This window comes from Salvia hispanica, chromosome 3, assembly GCF_023119035.1.
Source record: "Salvia hispanica cultivar TCC Black 2014 chromosome 3, UniMelb_Shisp_WGS_1.0, whole genome shotgun sequence".
NCBI lineage: Eukaryota > Viridiplantae > Streptophyta > Magnoliopsida > Lamiales > Lamiaceae > Salvia > Salvia hispanica.
In genome coordinates, this window is record NC_062967.1 from 33,689,230 (window position 1) to 33,716,704 (window position 27,475).

The following is a 27,475-nucleotide window of genomic DNA, read 5'->3' on the forward strand; positions in this document are numbered from 1 at the left end:
TGGGTGTGAGCCTGCTCACCCATGAGCATCTGTTGCAGCATGGAGGGGTAGTGAGGGAGAGAGTGTCGGCGACGGCGACGATGGTGGGTGGGGATTATGAAGGAAGAAGATGAAAGATTAGAGGAATGAAGAAGAAAGAATTAAGAGTTTAATTTGGAGATTAATTAATGACTTAAAAATTAGAATTAAGAGTTTAATTTGGTCAAAAATTGCCATTAACCGTTAGTTTTTAACGGTACTATTGATAGATGACTAAAATTATCAAATTTCCATATGTGCAGAAGGATAAAATATCCAAAAAATTAAATTTATAACTAAAAAGATAAAATAAACATATGTTTAGAATCAATTTTGGGTTTCAATATGATCAATAATATTAATTAATATAAATGCAATTGAGAGGCCGAAATTGAAATATGAATCCGCCACGCCACGTGGTGCACCCGCTAAAGTCTAAACCCCACCCAATCCTATTTGGGTCCGCTCCAAACCGAATGGGCTACACATTGTTCACTATATTAATATGGACTCACATGTATCACTTGTAGATAGAGAAGAGAATTGACTCTGTTTATTCAGATAGAGATAGAAAGAGATAGAGAGAGAGAGAGAGAGAGAGACAAGTGTGGGGATACATAATCAGGAGAAAGGAAGAAGGAGAGGCCACAATTTAGTTAACAAAATCCTCATCCAAAGGTAATAACCAAAACCCCCTTATCTCAATCTATCTTCTCCCAAACCTTCACCACTTTTCTATATCTCCCTAACTCACCTCTCCCTTTTTGCATGGCTACTACCATTCTTCCTTAAAAGTTCCTTGAAAATCTAACCAATTTATTTATTAGACTCCAAAAAAAAGAGATAATGGCGCCAAGGTCAAGCAGGGGCAAGGGAAACAAAGCCAAGAATGACAAGAAGAAAAAAGAAGAGAAAGGTGAGAAATAAATTAATCTCAAAATCAATACTACTACTTCTTATTCCTATCTTCTTCCTTAATTATATTTCCTTTTGCAGTTGTACCAAGTGTAGTCGACATAGCTGTCATCACCCCATATGAAACACAAGTTGTGCTCAAGGTACAACACTTGAATGCTCAAATCAACTCTCCTTTTCCCCCCCTTTCACACTAAAAATTAATCACAACTAATTCTATGTCATCAATTCTGGTAATTTGAAGGGCATATCGACTGATAAGATTCTGGATGTGAAGAAGCTGTTGGCAGTTAATGTTGAAACATGCCACCTGACACAATACTCTCTCTCTCACGAGGTAATCAATTAGAGCTTAGTTTGATTTGTATTTCTATTTCTATTTCTATTATTGGGATTCAATTATATGTCACAGCATTAAGGTTATGGCGGTGCATTGAATTGTATGTAACAGGTTAAAGGACATAAATTGAATGATAAGTTGGAGGTTGTTGCTCTCAAGCCATGTTTGCTCACAATGCTTGAAGGTACGTAGGTATCAATTTTTGTTACAACTCTGTGGGCATACTCTCAAAATTTCCTAATTTAATTATTAACCCATTTTTTGGGCTGCAATAATATTTTGGACCAAAGACTCTTATGGAATTTAGTGCCGCATTTCATTTTGAAATTAGGAAGGGATAACAAGAAAGAGACATATCAATAATTATTTATTTTTGTTTCCAATGATTTTTTTATATTATTGTTTTCTTCTCTCTGCGAGCGTGATGATTATACATGTAGTGAAACTTCTATAAATAAAATAATTTCATCTCACTTTGACATTAATTAATTAGTACTACTATGTGATAAAAAATGAAAAGATGTCAGTTCGTGACGGATAACTCGAATACAGAGTTCTATTTATCCCACTTTTTTGAGTTATATGGAGTATATGTTTATTCAACCACAGCTTCCATTTTTCGATTAAAATTATTAATCGTGCAACTAGACGGATTTCCCAACACTTTTATTTATTTATTTGTTTCTTGCTCGTTTCGTTTTAAGCTATGAAAATACATGTCGATATTAAATTACAAGTTACAACTAATACTTACCTAAAATGCTGAATCATATATTAATATTTTTGAGTAATACCAAACGTTTTTGCATATCATGAACTGAAGTATTGGATAAATTAATTATTGACAATTAATTCAACCACGAAAATTATTTGGCCAGAAGGTTTTTTTTATAATCGTTACAAACATGGTGTAGATTGTTTTAAGTTTTAACTGAGTACCAGTACCTATTTGCTAGTGGTCCTGCTATGTATAGCATTATTACACACCATGTTTGATAGCTTTAGATATTTGATTAATAATATTAAGTATTGTTAATTACCAAGTTGTGTCAGACTTATAATGGATGCATTGATTAGATACGTTAATTATGCATGGATATTAATGAACGTCGGAATAACATAATTTGATAAGAGTAATATTCAAACAATGTAGGTGAAAATTCCTATGGTCAAACTAAGAGAGCTAGGGGTAGTCCGGCAGATATATTGATATTATATACTCTATCAGACTATAATCAAATTCATTTTTTTTTTCATTTTAATCTGTTGATAAAAACTACTAATATATTCTGATTTTTTATTAATTTCAACTTTTTATTTATTCACCGACCATCAACACTACTCAATTTTTTCTACCTTATCAATTTTATTAGTATTATACTTATGACTATGGGTAATTCAGTAATTGTACGTTCACAATACTTCTATGTACAAAGAGTAAAAAAGTCTACTTTGTTATTCTCTTTGTCTCTGAAATTTTAGTAACATATTTTCTTTTTCATTCATTACTAAAAATTTGTCATCTTTCATTTTTACTACTTTTGGTAATGGACCCCACGTTTCATTAATTCATTCTCACTTTTATTTTATTTTAAAATTAATATATGAAAGTAGGATCCACATACCACCAATTTTTTTCAACCCACTTTCTATTATATTTCTTAAAATTTGTGCTCGATCAAAGATCAAATGGTAATGTGGACGAAAAGAGTAATTAGTATACTTAATTGATCCTGATTTTGCAAATCTATTGTTTAGTTTAAACAAATCAAGTATGTGGTCCTCTCTCTGAGTCTCTCCCCACATAAAATATAGCGTCACATATGAAATGTCAAAAACGTGATCAAATTTTGACATCCACGTGAAATGATTGCCCAAAGAAGTCCACATTATTAACAGAAATGCCACTGTGAATACAGAGGACTACACTGATGAGTCACGTGCCTTGTCCCACGTGCGGAGGCTCCTCGATATCGTCGCCTGCACTACGCGCTTCGCCAAGCCGAAGGGCGGCGGAGCGGAATCTCGTCCGAAGAAAAGTAAATTGCAGCAGAGCACGGCGGTGCCAGCGCCGCAAGATGGAGGCGAATCTCGGTTGCCGGAGACTACGCAGTCGGTGGTTAGGGGAAATTACGAAATGGTGGCGATTCAACCTATTCCGAAGCTGTCGGATTTCTACAACTTCTTCTCTCTCTCACACCTCTCTCCGCCCATACTACGTGAGATTATTTTCTTATTTCTTTTCTGTTCTGTTATATGCTTTCATTTGTTGGTCGTTATCTTCTTCTTCCTGTTCATTTTATTTATTTGTTATTTGTTTTGGCCATTTTCAGATTTGAAAAGAGTGGAGAGTAAAGATGGAGAAACGAGGCGAGATGGCGATTATTTCGAAATGCAGGTAATCTCGTCGAAACTTCTGTTATATCCGGAAATGTCTGCTTTTTTGGAGATTATGAATTTGCCACATTTATGAAGTTGTTCTCAATAGCAAACTATTTCTTCTTAATGAATTGCTTAGGTTTGCGTGGAACGATTGCTTATTGCAAATACTTATACTTGTAGTGGCCATGGTATATTCAATAGTATACTTGCAATGTGTTTGCAGATAAAGATATGCAATGGGAAGCTCATACAAGTGATGGCATCCTCCAAAGGTTTCTATACTTTGGGGAAACAATCCTTGCAGAATCATTCTCTGGTGGATCTATTGCAACAGCAAAGTCAAGCTTTTGCAAATGTGAGTGATTCCATATGATTTTGTTGTTCCGAAGAATCCACATCTACGTTGGATTCTTGTGGTTGTTTTTGTTTTCTATAATTGCTCTTTTCTACAACTGAACTCTTTTTGCTTAATCACATTGTACCGACCTTATTTTTTGAATCTGTCTTAATCTATCAAATGGCTCTGATCCACAATATGCTTAAATATTTATTTTGACTACAAATATTCTGAAATCCAGATCCAGACACCGGTTCTGAATCACGAATAATTCAACATTAGCTGACAGTTGTTATAAGTTATAAACTATAACGTGCATGATTGTTGCTAAACTTTGTCTGCTGACAATACTAAAATTGTGATGTTTATTTGCAGGCATATGCATCCTTGATGAAAGCTTTTGTTGAACACAACAAGGTAACCATCTCTTTAGCTGAAGTGGCTGTTTAATGTAGAAGTTATTGAAGGGATAAATGAATCACTGTGATGCTTTTTACAGTTTGGTAACCTTCCATATGGCTTCCGTGCCAATACTTGGGTTGCTCCTCCATCAATTGCAGATTCTGCATCTCACTATGTGCCCCTCCCAGTTGAGGATGAAAACTGGGGAGGAAATGGTGGAGGCCAGGGAAGACAGGGAGAGTATGATCATAGGCCATGGGCAACAGATTTTGCAATTTTGGCAAGCCTACCTTGCAAAACAGAGGAAGAGAGAGTTGTTCGTGATAGGAAGGCATTTTTGGTTCATAATCTATTTCTGGATGTCTCCATTTTTAAAGCTGTTTCATCCATACAGAAAGTCATAGACTCTGCTGCTAAGGATGCATCCAAGTTTTCTTCGGGTTCAGTTGTGCATGAGACTCGTGTCGGAGACCTAGTTATTGCAGTCAAACGAGATGAGGCTGATGCTAGCTTGAAAAGGGAACTCAAGATTATCGGCACCAAAACAATGAATGAATCTGTGAAGGAAGTTTCCCAGAGAAACATACTAAAAGGAGTGACTGCCGATGAAAGTGTTGTTATACATGTGAGTAACCTCTACCCTGATATGAAACTTTGTCTTTGTAAACTACTATATCTATTATGAAATCCTTGAACCTCTATCTTGGATTTACATTTTCCACCAGTGAATTAAATAATTAATGTTTTGTCATGGTTCTTAATCCAGAAAGTCATTTTTGGAACTATAAATTTGATTCTTTAGTGTCACGTAGGAGATCAGTATTGACTTAACTGATAAACATTTATGAAGAGCTTGCATGTGTCAGTTGGCCATCTTATTCTATTACTTTAAAGTGTAAGCATGCATCCATTTCCTTTCCTCACCTAGATATTTACCTTCCCTTTTAAATTTTAATTTTTCGATGCCCTATATTTACCCTGATTTTCGGAATATGTTTATTACTTATTAAGTCCACCTTTCAGTGACCTAGTTCTCTTTCTGATGCATAGCAAATTGATTGAGCCCCATAATACTACATCCTGCAAATATAAGTGCATAAAAGCTTTTTTTTTCTGCAATAATTATGAAGCAGAAACTAATTCAGTGGGATATTCATTTTTACTAAAATATGCAGCCACTGTCTCTCCTAAGCCTATAATTGATGACGCATACTAGATCTGCAGGAAGTGAACTCTTTCCTTTTCATGACTTTTGTAATCTTTGAGCATGAAGCAATCTGTCTCTGCTTTCAGGACACTTCTTCTTTGGGTATTGTAGTTGTCCGGCATCGTGGCTACACTGCCACAGTAAAGGTTGTTGGTGATGTAAAAAGTGGAAGGAACCATATAAAAGATATTGAGATTGAGGACCAACCTGATGGGGGGGCCAATGCTCTTAATGTTAACAGGTTCTGACATGTTTCCTTGTCTTTTTAGCATACATTGAGAATGTGCCTACTTTTAATAGCATATGTTGTCTTATCAATGAGACCATATGTATTAATACGTTAGCTCCTTTAAGTCGGAAGTTGTTTCCATCTGTTCCTGTAACAGAAGTAAGTTCTTAGTAGAACCGTTATGGTTTTCTGTTATGATGGATTAGTGGCTGATGATCGAGCATAGTAATTACGTGTATCACATGTTTTTACCATGTTGTAATCTGGCATTGCTGGAGTATATAATCTCTCTGGCAGATCAAGTTTGTGTTTGTGCATTATATGCTTGGATCTTCTTCTAGATAATTGCTGGCATTTTCCAGTAAAACTAGCCCAATGCAATATTAACTGACTGATGATGTTTTTACAGTTTACGATTAATGCTTAACATGCCTGGTGTGGAATCACCAGTCAGAGGACAAGCTCTTCATTCTGATTGCATAGATGTTGAGACTTCGAGAGGTCTGGTCCGGAAAGTAATAAGAGATTGTCTAACAAAGCTCGACCAGAATCCTTTAACAGAAGAAAATTGTATCAGATGGGAACTTGGTTCTTGTTGGGTGCAGCATCTACAAAAGCAGGAAACCCCAGCAGATAATAATTCTGCAAGCCATAAAGATGGTAATACAGTTGAACCTGAGGTAAAGGGACTCGGGAAACAATTTAAACTGTTAAAGGCAAGAGAAAAGAAATCTTCCCGTGCTTTAGGCAATGATGAAGAACAGAATGCTGGATCCAGCAGTGTAAACATGGACGATAATACAGAAGAAGGGAAATTACACGCGTCTGATTTTGAGTTGCTAAAATATGTTCCTGAAGATGCTTTCTTGCGATTGAAAGATACTGGGACTGGCCTTCATACAAAGGTATAGTAAAAACCATAGAGTACCTACAGTTGAATTATTAACCTAATTCCAAAACCTTTTGATGTTTTCATTTCTTCACTTTTAGCATTTATACTAAACTGATACACTGCTTCACATGCAGTCAATGGACGAACTGGCCAAGATGGCATTTGAGTATTACAATGATGTTGCTTTACCCAAGCTGGTATTATTTCATTAAGAGCTTAAATTAGAGTGGACTACTAGAATGTTCCTAGTTTATAGCTTCTTCCGATTCTACCTTTTTAATCTACCATCTTTTTCAGGTTACAGACTTTGCATCACTCGAACTTTCTCCAGTTGATGGTCGTACACTAACTGATTTCATGCATCTTAGAGGATTACAGATGCGTTCCTTAGGTCGTGTGGTGGGTAAACAATTTCTGATTTTGTTGTGTGTATGGAAACACAGCTCTTCAGTAAATTTCTCAATTTTTTTGTTAGGTAGAGATTAATTTGATTTTGCTTGATACAGGTCGAACTTGCAGATAAGCTTCCGCATATACAGTCTCTTTGTATCCATGAAATGGTTACGCGAGCTTATAAGCATGTAGTCCGAGCTGTTATTGCTTCTGTTGAGAGCATGGATAACATGTCTACTGCTATAGCCACGACATTAAATTTCTTGCTTGGGTCCTGCAATGCTGAAAGTAGTGATCAAACTCTTAAATTGCAATGGTTGCGGGCAATTTTGGAGAAAAGATTTGGTTGTAAATTAAAAAATGAATTGCAATACTTGAGAAAGTTATCAATTCTGAGGGGTCTTTGTCATAAGGTACTATACTATTTCTGGTTTATCTTTGTAATTTGGAAGGGTTTATTGAGTTCCTCTTTTGTAGGTCGGGATAGAGCTGGTGCCTAAGGACTATGATTTCGAAAACTCCACCCCATTCACAAATACTGATATTATCAGTATAGTGCCCATTTGCAAGGTAGGAGCAAGATCATGTAGAAAACGAATGTTACGGGTTTATGTAGTTTCTAAATGAACGTTTCTTAGTGACTTTTTTCACTTCATGTTTACAGCATGTTGGGTGCTCTTCTGCTGATGGGCGAACTCTACTTGAGTCATCCAAGATTGCTCTCGATAAAGGGAAGCTGGAAGATGCTGTTAATTACGGAACAAAGGTATTAATTAATTTAGTACTTAGTACTCCCTCCTGCCATAAGCGAGCCATTTCTTTTGGGCACTGGATTTAAGGAGTTGATATTTAAAGAGTCAAAGTGGAGAGAGTAAAGTATGAGATAGGGAAATGTAAACGAGTGAAAAGAATAAAGTAGGTGAGAAAATAAAGTAAGAGAGGATTTTTTGCTTAAAAGAGAAATGGCTCTCTTATGATGGGACATCCCAAAGAGGAAAGTGACTCGCTTATGATGGGACGGAGGGAGTATATAATATAATTTTGTTCTCTACAATGTCATTTAATGCATGTTTTCATGACTCAACACTGAAATGCATTATGTGATACTGAAGGCTTTGGCAAAGATGATAGCTGTCTGCGGTCCTTATCATCGTACAACTGCTAGCGCTTACAGCCTTCTTGCTGTTGTCCTGTATCACACTGGAGACTTTAACCAGGTAAACATGACTTTTTTGTTGTTTCTGTTGCTTATATAGCTATTATAAGTAGACATATTTTTATGTCTGTAAGCAGAAAATTGAATTTCAACATTCAATATGTTTTGCTAAAGAAGACCATCATTCTTGGGATTACAAAGCTCAGTATTGTGATGCTCTCAAGAAATTATTGATATGCTAAAAAATAGTAATATGTTATTACACTGTTGAGTTTCGGCCAGTAGAAGAGGGTACCGCTTTTCGTCTGTTTTTCGTAATGATCCTCCTGTGTTTATTTGCATATAGTTGCTCCATATTTCAAAATCCTATGAAATTGAAGGCCTTTTCAAATGCCATAAAGGAGGCATGATAAGAGTTATGGCTACTATTAATATCATACTATGATATTGTTTCATAAGAAAGCAGGTGCCTTGATATGGTGACATCTTGATTGTGTGTATACTTGGATGGTGTTTAATATAACTACTCAAGTTCACTGTTATCGGAAATTCTCTTGTATAGGCAACTATATATCAGCAGAAGGCACTGGATATCAATGAAAGAGAGCTGGGGCTTGACCATCCAGATACGATGAAGAGCTATGGGGATCTATCAGTATTTTATTATCGCCTTCAGCATATTGAATTGGCTCTGAAGTGAGTTGATGCAGTTCTAAGATTGTTCTTTCTTGTCTTGGTTATTACCACGGTGGCCTTTCTTTCAAATATGAAATATAGCAAATTCTGTTTGGAAACTGTATCTCATTTTTAATTCTGTGCTTGTCTTAGTACTTTTTCACCTAAATTATTTATTGATAATTGTTTGTGACTTGGGCAGATATGTCAATCGTGCATTGTATCTTCTCCATTTTACAAGTGGGCTTTCTCACCCAAATACAGCAGCTACTTACATAAATGTAGCTATGATGGAAGAAGGCATGGGAAACGTTCATGTTGCTCTCAGATATCTACATGAAGCCCTTAAGTGCAACCAAAGACTATTAGGAGCGGACCACATACAGGTCTATTACACCCTTTTTATTCTTGGTCACAATATGCATATTACTACACTTGCACAACATTAATAGACAGGTTTCTTTACATGCATGTGATATTACAACCATGTTCATGAAAACTCACGGACCTTCAAATTAAAAACTTACTTGCTAAATCTTGCAGACTGCTGCTAGTTATCATGCCATAGCCATAGCACTTTCATTGATGGAAGCATATACACTCAGTGTGCAGCACGAGCAAACAACTTTACAAATTCTTCAGGCCAAACTGGGAGCAGAGGATCTTCGTACTCAGGTTTCTAAAAATCTCTTCATGTTTTCTTATTCCGAAGATTGCTACTGCTGTAAGTAAGAATACACATTTAGTGGATGTATGTTGCTTAATAACTGAAAGACAGGGACATTTTTTAAGTTCTTTTGGGTGTATTCACACTATTGTAGTACTCCCTGCTGTCTGTCAGTTGAATAAGCAGTTCAAAAAACTTTTCCATCATAATCTTCATTACAATAATTAGGTATTCCAAATTACATGTACGGTTAAAGACTCTTCCAGTGATGTTTATTATCATAACAAATTCGTACTAGTCACTTTTATGTTAAAAACATGTAGAACTATGATGACGTTTACTGCAGATTATTTATAGATGCCTATGATGTGACAATTTATCATATTTTTTTGCAAAATATGTATTGAATTTCTGGGTACCCTGCAGGATGCTTCTGCATGGCTCGAGTATTTTGAGTCAAAAGCATTGGAACAGCAAGAAGCAGCACGCAATGGAACCCCAAAACCAGATGCATCTATTGCCAGCAAAGGTCATTTGAGGTATTGATCCGATATTTCCATAAACTTGGCTGCACCTTCTTTCGACAGACTGGAGAACCAAATCCTTTAAACATTGTTCTACAGTGTGTCAGATCTCCTTGATTATATAAGTCCTGATCAGGAGTCGAAAGCCATGGATGCTCAGAGGAAACGACGCTCAAAGGTATCATAGTGCTGCAATATTTTGAAACAGGAATTTTCTGGTTTTTATTTCATTTTGAGATCTTCTACAGAGACTATATATTAGTTGTATCTTGGTTCCTCTAGTTTGTCCTTGTTTCGGATTTGTTTGTTTAGAATCACTCTGTACCACTTCAAAACTTTAGATTCAATTGTTCTTTCCTAGTTAGATAGGAGAGATTAACTTATGCATCTGTTTCTTATTACTTCCTTCTCATGATTTAATTTCGTAGGTTACTCAAGTCGGTGATAAATCTCCTAGAGAGCAGCGAGAGGAAAAGAATGAAGACCCAATTATCAGTGGAAATGTCAAAATAAGTGCTGTAGAAGAGGAAAGTAGCGTTAAACCGAACAAGGTAGATAAAAAATCCTCTGAAGAACCTGTCAAGGTTGTTGAAACGAGATATGGTCATCCACCTTCAGACCAACTCATCCTAGAAGGAACGTCGGAAGAAGGGTGGCAGGAAGCTACTTCGAAAGGACGGCTAGGAAATGGTGCTACAAGAAAGTTCAACAGAAAGAATCCAGATCTTGCCAAGTTAAAGATTAATTCGGCACACTCCCACTATAAAGACACCGGTTACAGAAAAGAGGCTGTTTCTCAGGGGCATAAGGTCACACTTAAGACTGTTTTGGCTGAAGGTTCTCTAACAAAACAACCTGGCACTGTAAGCGTAAATAATATTGATGGTTCAAGTAAAGTGACTTCAAAGATTTTGGGAACCAAAAGTTCTCCCAGTTCAGCATCCAAACTATCTCCGCTTGCTGCCACTCTCACACCTTTAACTTCAAAGTCGTTGTCGTACAAAGAAGTAGCAGTGTCTGCGCCAGGTACGGTTCTAAAGCCCTTACTGGAGAAAGTTGAAGAATTAAGTGAGGAAAAAACTGACCACCAGATATGCATTAGTCCAAAAGAGACAACCCAGCATGACGGAAGAGAAGGAGTTCCTCTAGATGACTCCTTACCAGATTGTGAAGATGCAAAAGGAGACAATGAAGGTGATACTCAAGAAACTGGATCCGAGGTGACGCATTCCCCTGCAGGTATCCAAGATCAGGAGAAAACTGTAGAAACAAATGGCAGCAAGCTCTCAGCTGCTGCTCAGCCATTCAGTCCAAGTGCCTTTGCTTTGCCTCATACACTAAATTCAACTGCTGCCACTAGTGTTTATGACATCCTAGCCAGCCAAGGCACTCTTAGCGAACCAGTGGGTTTCCCTTCAGTTGCTGCGCCAGTTCCTTGTGGTCCTAGATCACTGATGTATTATAGAGCGAGCCAGAGTTTCCGGAATCTTAGACCTGGGATTTTGAATTACCAAATCCCTGTTATTGAAAGAAATGGTGTTGTCTCTCCAAATACAATGAACCCACATGCACCTGAATATGTTCCCAGAAGAGCATGGCAAACTAATGCTGCTACAGAAGATTCAAATTCTACAATTGATTCTGAAAATCCTGTGGTTGGTGCTGGTTCTGGGAGTGAGAAGCATGATGAAAATGTTACAACCAGTGCTAGAGGGGAGAGACCAAGGAGAAACAGTTCTGACACAGAAAAAGCAGAGCTGGCAAGGCAGATACTATTGAGTTTCATTGTGAAATCTGTGCAGAATACTTCAGATCCTCCAGCTACAGCTGTAGTTACTGACAAGAAGCATGAATACTTGAGTAATTCTGCTGAAGCAATTGAAAATGACAATGCAATCATAAAGATAATTCATGGAAGTGATGAAAAGACAACCAGTGAGAGCCAGAAGATGGCAGGTGTAAATAAAAATAAGACGAGAGATGGGGAGGACTTTGTGCTTGTCACGAAGCGTAGGAGGAACCGGCAACACTTCACAAATGGTGTGAATGGCCTGTACAGTCAACAATCAATCTGTGCTTCAGTTCGTTGAAGAGAGAAGACGGATAATAAGTCATTTCGGGTATTTGTTCTTCTCAGTCATGAGTATATTCTGCTGGAAGGGGTGATAAGTTGAAGATATGCCCAAAAATTACCACCTCAAAAAGGTACCTCGTACTTAGATGATTTCAGATAGCACTCCAGTGTGTTTAATGGGGAGAGAGAGAGAGAGAGGCAGAGATAGGTGAGAGAGAATTGAGGTCTCTCATCTCGAAGTTTTGGTTGAATTATGTAAAAGTTATTTCTTTTATTTGCTTCATAAATCATGCCTTTTCAGTTTAACTTTAGTTCTCTTTGGAGGAGCTACCAGTGTTACCCTGACCTGAACATATTCATTCTTCCACTGTGAAATAAAGTTTCTCATTTATGTCCGATTTTGTGAATTAAGAATAAAGGCCAAAACTCGATTACATTGAATGCATATTACACTCTTCTTTCATCCGTTTTCACTCATTTTTTATCTTTTCACGTATTCTCCATATTAGAAAGCATGATGGTGATGATAATTTTATTTTACTAAAATCTATATAGTGTTAAACATATGGTTATTTTATGATTTAGATCTTGAACATTGTGTTTGATAGCGTGATGTACTAAGCATTGTGAAGGCACTAATTGTTGTAAATTGGTCCATTTTTGTCCTAAAAGTGACGTTGTTGTTAAATTTAACGGTCGACACAATTTGGACACAATTAGTAACTTGCAAACTTTTAATTGAAAATTTAAACATTTAGAACTAAAAAATGAATTTTAGTCTAGTTTTTTCTATCTTTTTCTTATTCTTCATTTTCTTACGATAACGTTGCATGAAAATAGAAAACATTCATAATTTAAATTGGCGAGTTCAATGCTCGTGAATGAACATACATTTTATGTTAATACTCGAATTATTAATTGACTCTTTCGGTTTATGTTGATCTGATTAATTTGCTTAGACACTAGTATTATAGATTTAGTTTCAATCGTTACTAGCAGTAGGCATTGTAATGATTGTAGATGCATTTATTTTCATAAAAATAATAATCAAACTGCAGTTAAGCTTATGGATAGTAATTAAAAGCGCCGGTGAGTTTATTAGATTTATACCTGAACATCAAACAGGGTTGCGAACTTATCCAAGGGAAAGAAAACAGATTTTAAGCCCACCTAAATTCTCCAAAATTCAATTTTGTAAATAATACTACTAGTATAAGGAGTAACAAAACTTTATCACTCCGGGAAACACAAAAGGATAAAGAGGTTGGATGATGAGATGCCATGCAAACAAAAATTCATGCTTGGTAACGATGGATAATTCATATACGGATGGAATTTCATAATTTTTTTTTTATTTATGTAATTTCATTTTTAGAAGAGTTAACTACCCTATAAAACATGCGCTTAAAGAGTCGTATAAACTGATGAAACATTATGTGACCTTCATAAAGTTTAATGCCATTAAGAAACAATAATTTTTGATGGAACACTAAAAGCCTGAATAATCACTATATAAGATAAATTAAGAGCTCATCATTGGGGTGAAATTAACATTTCATCAAGGACATCCACAAATCAACCAGTAATGTAACACATACACACATTTATAATTATAATACACTAAACCAATAATTAAAAAATAATAGCACTAGTAATTAAGTGATTAGGAAATTAATTACTATAACTAATTATCTGTGGGTGAACGCAGAGGGAAGAGCGGCAGCAGCTCCGGCGGGTGGGAACCTCTCGGCGTGCTCAACGGGCTCGGCTGCAAATAAAATCCCTTTTCTCCACTGCCTCTTTCCTCCGGCGCCGCCATGCACTCCAGCGGCGAAACCGGAGACGCCATCAACATGCCTTCTCCGGCGAGTCTCCGGTGACTTATCGCCGGAGAATTATGCAGCTTGACGAGTTTGATGGCGGTTGGGCGCCGCTCTTGGAGCTTGAAGGCTGGCCTCCGGGGACCTATGTCGCCGGAGATGGTTTTTCCGGTGAGGCGCTGGACCACGGCCCGGAACGTGGATGGGTCGGCTTGGACGAAGATGGAGTTCGGGTCGAATCTGGTGAAGAATGATGGGCTCGGGTTCAGGTCGGACGAAGATGCCATGCCGGATATTTTTCGAGAGAGAAACTGAAGCGGGAAGAGCTCATAAAATGAGTTGCTTTTATGCACTCATTTTTGCTTTTGGGAACACCAAATTTCACTACATTTTCTTCTTTCAATATCTTGTTTAACATAATACGAATTTTCTTAAAATCAATTTTTTTAAAAATATATACTAGAAAATAATTTAGCTCATAAATATTTAATGCAGCACCTTTTGTATATTGTACATAAAGGATGTTCTAGAAATGGTACTATGAGGGCATCAGTAGCGCGGCTCGTCGCCGTCCCTATCTCATCCCGCCGAGACGAGACGACAACGAGACCGTGTTGCAACCTCTATCTCGTCCCGAAGGGACGAGCCATCCCGTCCCGTGTCCCGCGCGAAAGGGGCTGGGCACAAGACAGCTCGCCACGCGCCTTGGCGACGTGATGCCCGCGAGTGGGCGTCGTTTATATCCGTTTAAAATATTTTTTTTTGTTTTTTAAAAAAAATTCAGAAAAATTCAAAAATTAAATAAATAAAAATATTGTAATTTTTAATTTTTTGTATTTTTCAATATTGTACTAATAAAAATCAAAAATTAAAAAATTAAAATTAAAATTAAAAATACTCCATAGGATTTCAATTATGTATTTTTCGTATTTTCGGATGTTGTAATTTTTGTGATTTTTAATGATTTAATGAATTATTAGTATTAATTTAATATTTCAATGAAATATTAATTGAATTTGTTGGAAATAAAAATAAAAAATGTAATTGAATAAATAGTTAAGGGATGAGATGATTAAGAGATGGAGGGATGCAGGTGATGTCTCTTAGTTAAGAGATGAGCTGAAAAGTACAGTGAGATTCATAAATAATTAATGGATGAATAAGAGATAGAACTGCGGATGGCCTGAAAGTTAGTTGATGACAAAATTCAGGAGAATAAATATGGCAAATACGAAGATGCAATTATTAAGGAAAATAAGAACATAAAGTTTAATTAAATATGTTAATAAATAAAATAATAGTAAAATTATGATATTGAAAACTAATTTAATACAAATGTTAGAATGTCGAGGACCAATTTAATATACTAGTTGTGTAAAAATTGAGTTGACTGATTGTATAAATAACGCCATCATTATTTTCCAGAGTTAAATGGATCAATTTATAGAATACAGTATGAACTAAAATAATGACCATATTATTTAAAAATTTACTTTATTGAATACATAATATATCCATAAGTAGATTGATTTTGAGATGTTGGATTGGAGTAGGAAAAGAAAAATGGCAGAGATATATATCTTTGGGAGTTACAAAATCTATCCTTTTCCAGTTTTGCTTTTGTATTTCTGAAATTCACGGGACCTTTCATTTTTACTTTCCTGCAAATTTCTCTGATCTCTTCAGCAATAATTTATGCCGCACCTTTTTCCATATTATCCATTGAAATAATTGAACTCAAGTGAGTATTACTTTCACTTGTTATTATAATCTAGATATAATGTTATCTAGTTTATTAAATTAAATGAAAAAACATAAGATATTATAATATTTCTAAATTTAGAAATGTGTCATTTTAAATAAACTAGTGTTTACACCTGTGCTATGCACAGGACAAAAGATTTTTAAATAATGAAGATATATTAATTTATAATAAATAGTATAGAGTAAATAAGTATAAAAATATATTTATAGATAAGAACTACTCCATCCGTCCCTGATTAAGAGTCACACTTTGACGGGATACGAGTTTTAAGAAATGTAAAGAAAAGTTATTGAAAAAGTTGGTGGAATGTGGGACCCATTTTTTTTATATTGGTTTTATAATAAAATGTGAGTGAATTGAGTTAGTGGAATGTGGGACCAACTTATTATTTATGGTAAAAATGAAGTGTAACTCTTAATTGGGGACGGAACGAAATGGAAAAGTGTGACTCTTAATAGGGGACGGAGGGAGTAATTAACATAAGTATTTGTAATATTATAAACAACGACAAAAAATTATTTGTACAATCATACTTCTCTCGATCCACTCTGAATGAAACATTTTATATTTTAGTAGATGATTATATATTATTTTAATATTTGATATGAGTGTAGTATAAAATAAAAGAAATAACAAAAGAGGAGATGTGTGGATGAAATAGAATAAGACATACCAATATTGTTATTTGTTTGATAATGATATTAATTTAGTTTCACTTTATATCATTATTTATTGGTGTTTCATAATTATTTGGTTTAGCCATATTTGAATTCAGTATAAACATATTCCAAATTTTTGAGAAGTAAAAAGAATAGAAACATTTCATATTTTAGCAGATGATTATATACTATTTTAATATTGGGATATTGACATCTAATATCACGAAACTTTCAAAAAGTTGGGTTTTTCCCACGAACTTTAAAATTGGCAAATAATATCATGAACTTTACTCCGAGTTTGTTTTTTCCCACGAATGAAAAAATTCATGTTATTTTAATAGATTGAAGAATAATTTTGGAGGGTGTGCTTCAAGAAAAACTATCTTCAAAGATTGAAAAACTTGAAGCTTTCAAAATTGTTGTCGAGAAATTACGAAAAAAAATCTATATCATAATATTATTTGTGGGAATTTTTTCATTCGTGGGAAAAAACAAACACGGTGTAAAGTTCGTGATATTATTTGTCAATTTTAAAGTTCGTAGGAAAAACCCAACTTTTTGAAAGTTTCGTGATATTAGATGCCAATATCCCTTTAATATTTGATATGAGTGTAGTCAAATAAAACCAAACTATTTGAACGAATAAATAATAGTAATACTTAGTAGTCAAATAAAACCAAACTTTTAAGACATAATAATATTATAGTCATGACACCCAAATTTAAAACTCAAATTATTCAATTAAAAAATAATTTAACTTAATAAAATATATATTATACAAAATACAATAATTTAGAAGTCTAAATTAGAACCATTTAAAGTATAATAATAATAATAGAGTTCAACATCCAAATTAAAATGCTATTTAAATAAATAAAAACATTAATTATAAAATCTATACTACTACTACACTATTACAGCTGAAATTATATCATACACTAAAAGCCCAAATTAGAGCCCAATTAGTATACAACAGCCACATTTTATGAAACCCTAAACTAATGATGCGCCACTCTCACTCTCTCTCACCGTCTCTCTCCATTAACCGCCGCCGCCTCACACACCTCGCCGGTGAGCAGCGCCAACTGCTTCCTTCATTCCCTCATTTCCTTCTCTATCTCTCCCTCTAATCGGTGGAACCCGCAAAACACCAACTTGCCGCCGCCGCCGGGCAACTCCTCTTGTCCGTCGGCCCACTGAACAACAATCTCCATGTCGCCGCAGTAGTACCTCCAGTTTGTGCCCCTTCAACACACAGCCGAACCTCAGCCACCGCCGGACTCACCTCACCCGCCAGCTCCCTCATCTCCCAACTCCGGCACTCTTCTCTTTTCCTCTCCTTTTTCTTATTCTCCAGCGAGAAAGATCAGATCTTTGAATGAATCTGCTGCTGCCGCCGCCGTACTTCTCTCTCTCCTTCCTCTTCTTTCTCATCTTCTCAACTTTCCTTCCATCTCTCTCGTTCCGGATCCCTCCTATCCTCTCGGCCAGCCGCCGCCTTTCTGCCACCGCCCCGTCTCCCTCAGCCTGCCACCCTCTCGTCGGAGCTGTCGCCGGATTCCAAGCACCACGCTATGCTGCAATCAAAATTCAGAAAATCAGTCCACAAAAATGTAGATTCAATTAATATTGTCTATATAAATGTCTTAAACTTCTTGTAGAAGCCAATTTTTCTGCATTTCATTGGACCAATTTTTATCCAATAATATTTGTCTTTTAGATTGCCCAATAGATAGTTTTCCCGCCCAAAAGTGTGCCACATGGGCCTCCAAAAAACTGTCTCTTTATATATTGATAGATTTATTAAATGAAATGAAAAAACATAACATATAATATTTCTAGATTTAGAAATGGTTACTTTGAATATTAGTAGTAACATCCAAAAAAATGTACTGCATCAATTTAAATTGAGTAAATTGATATTATTAATTTATGTTGAGAAGATAGTTGAATGACGAATCAAGTACTAATAATTTAATTTAGTTAAAAGTTACAAGTTGAAGATAAAATAAAATAAAATAATTTAATATTATGACGTTATTAAGAGGTGGATAGATTGTAGTAGTACGATATGATTTGACAATAAACTAAAAGTAGAAGCCATATTTATCTAAACGTGTGTCATATATGGATGACAACTTCTCAGACTTCAGAACTGATATATTGCAGCCGCAAGGGGCGCCCTTCCCAATAAAATACTTATACTAATACAATGCATTTTACTATTTTTCTATTTTTTTTATTTGAGCCTATTTAGTAGGGAGATAATTCATTTATATTTGGTCATAGAATTTCAAATATAGATGAGTTATTTTTCGTGCTAAATATATTTTGTTAAATTATCTACTTCCTCTATCATATTAAAACAAACGTTTTTCTTTTTAGGTTGTTCCATTAAAATTGAAATATTTTCTAAAATGTAAATATCATCATGTCTACTTTTTCATCTCTCTTAGTATTTTATTCTGTCCTTATTAACCCACAAGACAATATTACATAAAATCTTATGACGGTAAACAATTACGGCTCCTTCATTTCTAATGGAACAGATGAAGCAGTTGCTAGAGACCATTTTGTGTTTTAGCTTTATATTTTTCTTGTGTTTTCTCTTTTTTTCTTAGCCATGCTCCTCTTGTATAGTAAATAGAGTAAATAATAAATAGGAGACTGTAAAAGCAAAATTTTCATTTGCATTCTATACTATTTCATGAGAGTTTAATGATATGATGATGATTATAGTAGAATCTTGTTCTGCATATGATTAACAACTATAGATAAGAGAAATGTTAAGTATGTTATCTTCCACATTTGCTCGACCACTCTGTAGACGAAAGTTTGTCTACAAAACTGGACATTCAATTCTTCGATTCATCATCAAAATACAACATAAAACGTTTCGACACTATATCTACTTGGAGTGAAGAGAAGAGTATAACTCTGTAATCACATTTCCCCACGATAGCCCCCAGAACCAAAATAATCTCTTCTTGAACTTGCAATTTGCTGGCTCTTTTGATGTTCTAACTTGGGGCAATCTCGAATCCGATGACCAAGCCCACCACAATAGGCGCAACCTTTCACTCCACTCGCATTAGCTATTGCCTCCGCATCTTCCATCGGGTCATCCAGCTCTGCCAGAACCGGAGGTATCCTCTGCTTCGCCTCTTGCAGCAGGTGTTTCAGATCAAGCAGAGTCGTCTCGCTCTGGTTCTTGTTGATAAAGGTTGTTGCAATTCCTGTTTTCCCGCACCGCCCTGTCCTTCCGATCCGATGTACATAGTTTTCTATTTCTGCAGGCATATCATAGTTGATGACATGTTGGATATCAGGAAAGTCAAGACCTTTTGAAGCCACGTCAGTAGCCACTAAAACATCCTTCTTCCCGGCCTTGAACGAAGATATGGCGTATTCTCTGTCTTCTTGGTCTTTTCCTCCATGTATTGCAACAGCTTCGACTCCCTTTAACAGAAGATACTCATGAATGTCGTCCACGTCTGCTTTGTTCTCACAAAATACCAGAACAGGGGGTGACGTCTTCTGCAAACATTCGAGAAGGTAAACGATCTTCGCCTCCTGTTTCACATATTCGACTTCTTGAATCACATCCAAATTTGCTGCTCCAGCCCTTCCCACATTTACCGTGACAGGCTTTACAAGGGCACTTCTTGCAAAATTCTGAATCTTCGTGGGCATGGTGGCAGAAAACAGAAGAGTCTGTCTTTGGCCCTTGAAGTGATCAAAAACTTCCCTAATATCATCTTCGAATCCTAGATCCACCAAACGATCCGCCTCATCTAATGTCAGATATCTGCATAAACGCTCACTTCATACTCCACGAATGAAATAACACACCTTAACTAACAAGATCCATAATTCTAATTTTACATGGAAGTATCACATAACTATCGGCTATCGAATGCAGCAATCAACAACTAACAGCCCAAGTAAATAGAAGTTGCAAAGGGGGAAGAAGCATTACCTGCAGTTGTTTAAATTCATTTTCTTCTTTGCTAGCATATCCTTCAGTCGCCCCGGAGTAGCAACCACGATGTGAACTCCTTTTTTCACTATATCAAGTTGCAACTTCATATCAATTCCTCCAATGCAAAGCAAAGGCCGGAGCTCTGGATAGCCAGCCTCTTTCAAAGATGCAAGAAATAGCTCTACAACTTCAAAAGTTTGCCTAGCCAGCTCCCTAGAAGGACAAACAACCAATCCAAAAGGTCCTTCCCCTGGATTAATCGGCATCATCATCTCCTCTTGCAATGCAATCATAACGAGTGGCAACACAAAAACAAGGGTCTTTCCAGACCCTGTGAAAGCAATCCCAATCATATCTCTCCCAGACAAAATAACCGGGAGGCCCTGCACTTGGATGGGTGTTGGCTGCACAATCCCTTTAGCTTTTAAACTCTTCAAAATGGGCTGTGGAAACCTCATGTCCTTAAAGTTCTTGATTGGTGGCGGGACATCATCTCCATCAACGATGATATGCCACTGCCTTCTTATGGCATCACAAGCCTTGTTCGACATCCTTCTTATTGGCAAGGGCGGCTTCCACCCAGTGGGTAAAGGATCAGTGTAAGTGATGCCCTTAGCCAGCTCCCGAACGGACATCAAAGTTTTCTTATCCGAAAGGTGCTCGATCATCTCCTTCTCCTGTAGTATCATCTGCTCGGTTTGGGTGATCTCCGGCTGATCTTTCTTCAGTTGAGAAGCTTTCACCAGTAGACTTGGTTTGGCCTCAACGAGATTCTGTTTCTCCATCTCTTCGTCGACTGCAGAAGACGCCCCCCTGCGCTGCAAAATCTTCTGCGCCTCAAGCGCGCGCCTCTTCGCCACAGGAACATACTCAACGTAATCATCTTCCTCTTCCATCATATCCTCCCCATGTGAGCCCTGAAATTGTTCAGATAAATGCATAAATCGATATTTCAAATCAAGTAGCTCACAAACCCTAGCCTAGCCTATATCTCTCGGATAATCCCAAAATCAAAACACTAATCCCAATTAAATCGCATAAATTAGGGCTACATCACGAAGATAACAGCTAATTCATGTAAAATTATAGATTTGTGTAACTATGTTAATGAGCATAAGCGAACTGAACCATTCTTGCCAGAGAAATTTGAAAAAAAAAACCGGAAATCACGAAAAAATTCGAACTTTTAAGAACCCAAATGGAAGAAACATTAAAATCAAAAGTACATACCATGTTTAAGAATCTTGAGAGAGGTGGAACGGAGTAGAAGACGGCAAGTAAGGGGGAGGTTCTTGCTTAAATAGCTGACACTGTTTCCGTGAGGAAAACAAGCTTCTTTTTTTTTGTTATGGTTTTCTTTATTCTTGAGAGGTTTGATATTTTTGTTGAGTTTTTAATTTACTTTCCTGGATAAAATAATATCAATATAAAATCTGGAATTGAGTTGTTAAATTATTTTATATAATTAATTATCTTTGATTATTTATCAAGAATTAAGTTGTGAAATTGAATATCATAAATCAAACACACTACAAATTTTATTCCGAAATACAATCTTACAAACCGCACACTCCTTTATAGGAATAGTATTAGTCACTATTAACATTGCATTCAATATAGTAATGTAATTAATCTTGTGGGGGATATTTAACTGCTTATATTAGTAATGTAATTAATCTTTTTTTGGGGATATTTAATTGCTCATATTTGAATTTAATATTTGTAAATAAACTCTTTTGAAAATGACGACTCATCTTTAAAAAACTTAACAAACAAACAAGTATACAACCCCATTACTAAGCTATAATTAAATTAATTGTAAATTGATTAAAACTTTATTGATGAATAAATTAATTAGGATAATTAAGGTGGCCGAGCCAGGGTGATGTGTGGACGGATGGTTGTACAAGTTGAATCAAAGTTGAAAAGAAGAAAAAATGTCTCCACAAGAAAAAAACTTTAACAATAATTCTTCCTGAGAAAATCTAAAAATATTGAACACAAGGATGTAAGTATATAGCAACACAAATAATTAATCATGATAAGTTGAGGTATGTTAACGTTACTACTATGTTAATAGTCGATGACAAAAACAGCTGCTTAATATTGAAATAGATTCCTCAAAATCATAGTAGTTACTAGTTCCTTACTGCAATAGACAGGCCTTAAAGCCTTGCTCCAGTTCCTCCCTGTCCAGGTTCTTCCCTATAAATACGAGCTTATTTACCCTCGCTTCATCTGCGCCCCATAACCTATCCGGTGAGCCTTGGAATATGTCGTGGACACCCTACAACGACACACAATTACTTAAATTAAACAATAGTAGTAGTAACTTTCAAGCAAAACATGATAAATCTCATAAAGCAGCAGAAAAGTATTTCAAAGATTGAACAAGCATATGGATGTTCAAATAGTTACGAACTGAGGCAAAGGAAAGGTGTTTATATAGTGTACCTGAAACACAAATCGCTCGTCCATGCCATCCACAGACAGAAGACCCTTCATTCGATATATGTCCTCGCTTCTGTCTAACAACAGGTTACCTAGCCACATGTTGGCCTGTAATATGGTCAACAGACCAAATCAGCATTGCATATAGACCTTAGAAGAAAGGAAGAAAGACTTTTTTTGCCACCAACCTTTTCAAGATCCAACGTCCCTTCACAAACTATGCTAACAGAAGAAACACCAGGGTCGTGGGTATGATCGTGGTGATGGTCATGGTGTTCTGCAATGGTATTCAATAAATTAACATGGCAAACTCAACTGATGTGATTGTTTTATCATCAGCATCATCATTTATGCAGAGCATATGATGCAAAAAATGTCACTTTGTTTTTGGGTAGGGAGTAAATGAACTGCATAACTTGATTATTCCAAGGAAAAGGGAAAGCTGGAGTCAAAGAGAAAAAAACACGCATCTGATAACCATATTTCCAGTTAGCAGTTCTAATTCGTATAGCACAACTCGTGCCAATATTCAAGGTACTTCTCAAGACGATAATGAAACAAAAAGTTACCATGGTCATGATTATGGCCATGTTCGTGACCATGATGATGGTGATCGTGATTGTGATCATGCTCGTGCCCATCCTCATGGCTATGACCATCATGAGCTTCCTTTGAGTGGTCCACATCAACAGCACTATCAATTCTGCAAGTATTACTTGGGTTGAGCAAGCTATACATTGAATCATACTTCATGCAAAAAAGAATAAATTTATTTTCGAGCCAAAGTATCATGTAATTTCCATACAGCACAAAAAAATGGAAAACCAAACTTATTGTATTGAAAACCAGAGTATACAATCATAGAAAGAGACTAAAGGAAAAAAGAAAGGGCACATTGCAGCTAAAGAAGGAATTAAGTTCCACATATTCATATAGGAAATCAGACAAATAAAATACTGTGATGAATACATGATGCAGCTACCCAAGACGATTGCCACAAATATAGACCCTCCTACCAAAAAAGAAGCATAAGCACTTTTTTCTCAGGTAACTTTCCTATAAGCTGATTCATCAATCATTTTTCAGTTAAAGCCCATAAGTGTTCCAAGAGTTGATTCATCACTCTTTGTTCTGCATGTTTAAAGTTCAAGAGTTTCCATAACCATTATAACTTAAGAAAAATTAGCCTCATAATCAGCAAGCAAATTAAGTTCTGGAAGCACTCTCAATGTGGAAATTGAAGTAGACCTTTCCAAATGTCAGCGTATAAAACGAACTATAAGAATGGTCAAGGTTTAAATTGACATAGACCTTTCCAAATCGAAACCTCCAATTCCAAGAACATAATCCAAATCAACTTGTCCATATTGTGTTTTCTTGAGTTGAGCCATACGATTTATGCCCTGGATTACACGAAAAAACTAGTCAGAGAGGATCCAGGACAAATAAAAATTAGAAGAAAGTAGTCAAACAGAATTTGCGAGAAACCCACCCTTATCCTTTCAAACAGAGAAGCAACTGCAGGTTCGCCAACAAGGTCAGTCTGTAATCAGAACACCATGAATCAGTCTTATAGCAAAATGTCAAACTCTAGAGTAGACATTCTAAGAACCGCAGGTTGAGTTAGGCGAATAAGAATCTGAAAAGAAGGCATAGATTCGCTAATACTTACAAAAAAACTTTACATGAGTTTTTCAAGAATAGAACATGTAATAACTACCACCTCACTGAACCTTGTTTACTATGATGCGATCAGCATATGCGATTTGCTCTATTGCCTCATTGACAACACCTTCTGCCTTAACTTCATCAAGATGAATACCAGCATGCTTAGCATCAACAAGTGTGACCACTCCATCAAGTTTAACATCATTAAATAGTTGATCCTCAGCATAAAACGTCTGAATAATTGGTGCTGGATTTGCTAATCCTGAAAAGATGTGATGCGGTGCAGAACATTGATCCATACATCAATTTCCATGCCATGAAAATGGGAAGACAAAAATAAAGAATGTTTAATCCTCAAAGCAAACTAAATCATTTATACAATCAGCCTACCTGTTGTCTCAATAACAATGTGATCAAATTTCCCTTTCTTCTTACTAACAAGTTCTGAAATCATCCTTACAAGATCCCCCCTCACGGTACAACATAGACATCCATTATTGAGCATCATAATGTCCTCTGCTCCAGCAGCTTTGGCAGCAACTAGGGAGCCATCAATATCAACTTCGCCAAACTGATATACCAATAAGTCAACCAGAATTAGACTCGATCCACCTAGTTATAAAACTGAACATTCAAATCTCCTCTAGAGCATTTTATCATGCTCTTGAGGGAAAAGAATGCACCACAGTTCCAATTCAAAATGAAGTTCTCTAATACAGAACTGATCATGCAGATAATCTCGGATCCCATTAGTATTATCCACTTCATCACTAATACTAACAGCACTGCATACCTCATTTTCGATGACTGCAATGCGTTTTCCATGCTCAGCAGTCAATATGTGGTTTAACAAGGTTGTCTGCCAAACAATTGAGAATCAATTAGAAGGATAAATCCGCTAACATCAAGGTAAAAATCATTCACTTAGCAATGTACTGATGTACATATAAGAATCTACAAGCCCTGTGTCAAGAATGCAAAGATAGGGTAGACTTAATCTAAATTCTAAGCATGTACATAACTGCATCCATGGTTCAATTAGCTGGGAAGAAATACTGAGAATAGCATCTTCCCAGTCCAATGGTTTAGTGGCCAATCAAACATTCTAGGTGTTGCCGACTGACTCCATATAAAAAAAAAAATTCAAAATACTATGTAACAAGATTAAAACTTTATCACCAAAGTAGCTTAATTATGCAATATATCATTCAGATAAGGAGAAGTCCAACTGTGATTGACATGGCATAATTCAACTTCACCAAGAAGATAGGAGAAAAAACAATCAAAAGATGAAATCTTTGACTATTTGAAACTCTTTAATCACACGTATACTTGCATACACAAGCCCTTATCAAAACTCAATTCACATAAGAAAGAGAAAGATAAAGTCGAACACTTAACATACAAAACTAGACAAATAACATCCAAAACTGTGAAAATCAAAACCCGATAACTAAAAAAACACCTTCCCAGAACCCAAGAAGCCAGTAATAATGGTAGCAGGGATTCTATTATCAGGAGGGATTTTGGTGACAACACCAGAATCATCAGTTTCTGCGGCGGAGAGTCTGCGGCAAAAGCGCCTATTCAGCTGCTTCGATGAACGTACGATTCTTGATTTGTCGGAACTGGTGCAAGCCAAGAACTTGCGGTTCTGACCAATGAAACACTGCTTGTTTCTGCTGAAAAAATGTGTGGTTTTCACATATGAAATTGGATACGAGCGGCTTTTGGCTAATCCCACAAAAGTCGAGGCGATTTCCATGGAAACTGATGCTACGGATGCCATAATGGTTGCACTTTGTGGAGAATGGGAAGGTTTTAAATCGTGCAAGAGGGTTTGCAGATTTTTATTGAGATTGGCTAAATATATTATTTATATTTACGTTTTCATTTTTTGATTCCATGTAGAGTGTAGACTATTTCTTGATTTATTTGTGTCATGCTAATCTTCTCTAGTTTCAATAGCATCTCTGTATAGACGTAGAAACAACTATAACAATGCATTCACCCATTCATTTAACATGGATACAATCGACCACGATTACATGTCACAAAAAGTACTTAAAAATATACTCCGTGCCAGAGCAAGAAAGTCATACTTCTCGCCAATATGAGTCGTCTCGATATCATACAACATCATAAAGTTTCATTAATCTATTAAACATAAGAGCAAGAAATCATACTTGAACTCGCCAATATGAGTCGTCTCTATTTCATACACCATCATCCAGTTTTACTCTCTTAATAAAAACTACAAATATGACATGAACATCCAATGTAACAAGTCGAAATCGTTGTAGTATGTCATAATTTTCCATGATATTTCTTGCTTTGATAGCCAGTGTGTGCGTATCTCAGCATATATCTTATGTTGCCTTAGTATTACCCTAATTAATCTATGTGAAAAATATTTTCCAAGTCCTAATCTATAACCGATCTTCCAATAATATGATAAATTGCAAATGGCAAGTATGGAAACTGAACTTGTGGTTATTTTCTTGATCGTTTGCAGCATAAACGAGCAATCATCTTCATGTTTGTAGACGAAGCCCGCAAACGTCCCGCCTCGATGGAACATGTTAGCAACCCAACTTTGTAGATGCTCTAATACATGGACGGAGCAAGCATATATAAGTAGAAGGGAAATGATTATTGAGGTGGAGATGTATGATTAATTTGTGATTTTATTTTATGGAAAATCCATTTTTGTGTGTGTGCTCCTTTTTTCATCTCTTTGGAGGAATAGTTATCAGAGACAGACATTCTTAGCTACAATGGTTTTATGCAGAGAAAAATTGATCACTTGTTACAGTAAATATTTTTTCGCTCGTGTAATTTTTCTTTGTACTGAGGAACAAAGGCTTTTGTGACAAGACTTACTCCGTTACTCAATTGGGTTCCCTGAACATGCTCTCG

General features: G+C 36.1%; 4 protein-coding genes across 5 annotated transcripts; 1 reads left to right on the top strand and 3 right to left on the bottom strand.

The window, feature by feature from the left end:
• The first annotated feature begins 556 nt into the window (after positions 1 to 556).
• LOC125210771 (protein REDUCED CHLOROPLAST COVERAGE 3-like) lies at positions 557 to 12,607 on the top strand. Of its 2 annotated transcripts, XM_048110357.1 has the most exons (24): positions 557 to 696; positions 846 to 934; positions 1,015 to 1,076; positions 1,178 to 1,270; positions 1,385 to 1,457; positions 3,193 to 3,492; positions 3,607 to 3,671; positions 3,879 to 4,010; positions 4,368 to 4,409; positions 4,492 to 5,019; positions 5,688 to 5,842; positions 6,240 to 6,735; positions 6,857 to 6,919; positions 7,020 to 7,121; positions 7,229 to 7,528; positions 7,593 to 7,685; positions 7,780 to 7,881; positions 8,228 to 8,332; positions 8,834 to 8,967; positions 9,149 to 9,332; positions 9,490 to 9,621; positions 10,040 to 10,152; positions 10,237 to 10,315; positions 10,566 to 12,607. In XM_048110357.1, the coding sequence occupies exons 2-24, from the start codon at positions 865 to 867 to the stop codon at positions 12,225 to 12,227; spliced, it is 5,085 nt and encodes a 1,694-aa protein (XP_047966314.1). In that variant the 5' UTR covers positions 557 to 696; positions 846 to 864; the 3' UTR covers positions 12,228 to 12,607. The 2 variants fall into 2 exon arrangements, with proteins under 2 accessions (XP_047966314.1, XP_047966315.1); XM_048110358.1 differs by lacking the exon at positions 557 to 696 and having other exon boundaries at positions 718 to 934.
• Positions 12,608 to 13,758: 1,151 nt separating this feature from the next.
• Positions 13,759 to 14,413, bottom strand: LOC125217008 (VQ motif-containing protein 11-like). Its single transcript, XM_048118826.1, has one exon. The coding sequence runs from the start codon at positions 14,316 to 14,318 to the stop codon at positions 13,896 to 13,898; it is 423 nt and encodes a 140-aa protein (XP_047974783.1). The 5' UTR covers positions 14,319 to 14,413; the 3' UTR covers positions 13,759 to 13,895.
• A 4,817-nt stretch (positions 14,414 to 19,230) lies between these two features.
• Positions 19,231 to 21,788, bottom strand: LOC125214512 (DEAD-box ATP-dependent RNA helicase 35-like). Its single transcript, XM_048115571.1, has 3 exons — positions 21,668 to 21,788; positions 20,435 to 21,354; positions 19,231 to 20,263 (listed from the first exon to the last, which is right to left on the bottom strand). Exons 1-3 carry the CDS (start codon positions 21,668 to 21,670, stop codon positions 19,399 to 19,401), a joined length of 1,788 nt encoding a protein of 595 aa, XP_047971528.1. The 5' UTR covers positions 21,671 to 21,788; the 3' UTR covers positions 19,231 to 19,398.
• Positions 21,789 to 22,431: 643 nt separating this feature from the next.
• Positions 22,432 to 26,404, bottom strand: LOC125211602 (COBW domain-containing protein 1-like). Its single transcript, XM_048111471.1, has 10 exons — positions 26,022 to 26,404; positions 25,350 to 25,415; positions 24,947 to 25,127; positions 24,622 to 24,818; positions 24,381 to 24,431; positions 24,200 to 24,291; positions 23,458 to 23,591; positions 23,077 to 23,165; positions 22,892 to 22,996; positions 22,432 to 22,724 (listed from the first exon to the last, which is right to left on the bottom strand). Exons 1-10 carry the CDS (start codon positions 26,343 to 26,345, stop codon positions 22,584 to 22,586), a joined length of 1,380 nt encoding a protein of 459 aa, XP_047967428.1. The 5' UTR covers positions 26,346 to 26,404; the 3' UTR covers positions 22,432 to 22,583.
• Positions 26,405 to 27,475: the final 1,071 nt, after the last annotated feature.

What these genes read in the sequence shown, in the direction of transcription:
- LOC125217008 (XM_048118826.1), bottom strand. Translation starts at nt 14,318, where the DNA reads ATGGCATCTTCGTCCGACCTGAACCCGAGCCCATCATTCTTCACCAGA.
- LOC125210771 (XM_048110357.1), top strand. Translation starts at nt 865, where the DNA reads ATGGCGCCAAGGTCAAGCAGGGGCAAGGGAAACAAAGCCAAGAATGAC. An exon ending in GAAGAAAAAAGAAGAGAAAG is followed by an intron (nt 935 to 1,014) that starts GTGAGAAATAAA and finishes TTCCTTTTGCAG; the next exon opens with TTGTACCAAGTGTAGTCGAC. An exon ending in TTTGCTCACAATGCTTGAAG is followed by an intron (nt 1,458 to 3,192) that starts GTACGTAGGTAT and finishes CTGTGAATACAG; the next exon opens with AGGACTACACTGATGAGTCA.
- LOC125214512 (XM_048115571.1), bottom strand. An exon ending in ATGAATTTAAACAACTGCAG is followed by an intron (nt 20,264 to 20,434) that starts GTAATGCTTCTT and finishes GCGTTTATGCAG; the next exon opens with ATATCTGACATTAGATGAGG.
- LOC125211602 (XM_048111471.1), bottom strand. Translation starts at nt 26,345, where the DNA reads ATGGCATCCGTAGCATCAGTTTCCATGGAAATCGCCTCGACTTTTGTG. An exon ending in TTGCAGTCATCGAAAATGAG is followed by an intron (nt 25,128 to 25,349) that starts GTATGCAGTGCT and finishes TTGGTATATCAG; the next exon opens with TTTGGCGAAGTTGATATTGA. An exon ending in GGACGTTGGATCTTGAAAAG is followed by an intron (nt 22,997 to 23,076) that starts GTTGGTGGCAAA and finishes ACCATATTACAG; the next exon opens with GCCAACATGTGGCTAGGTAA.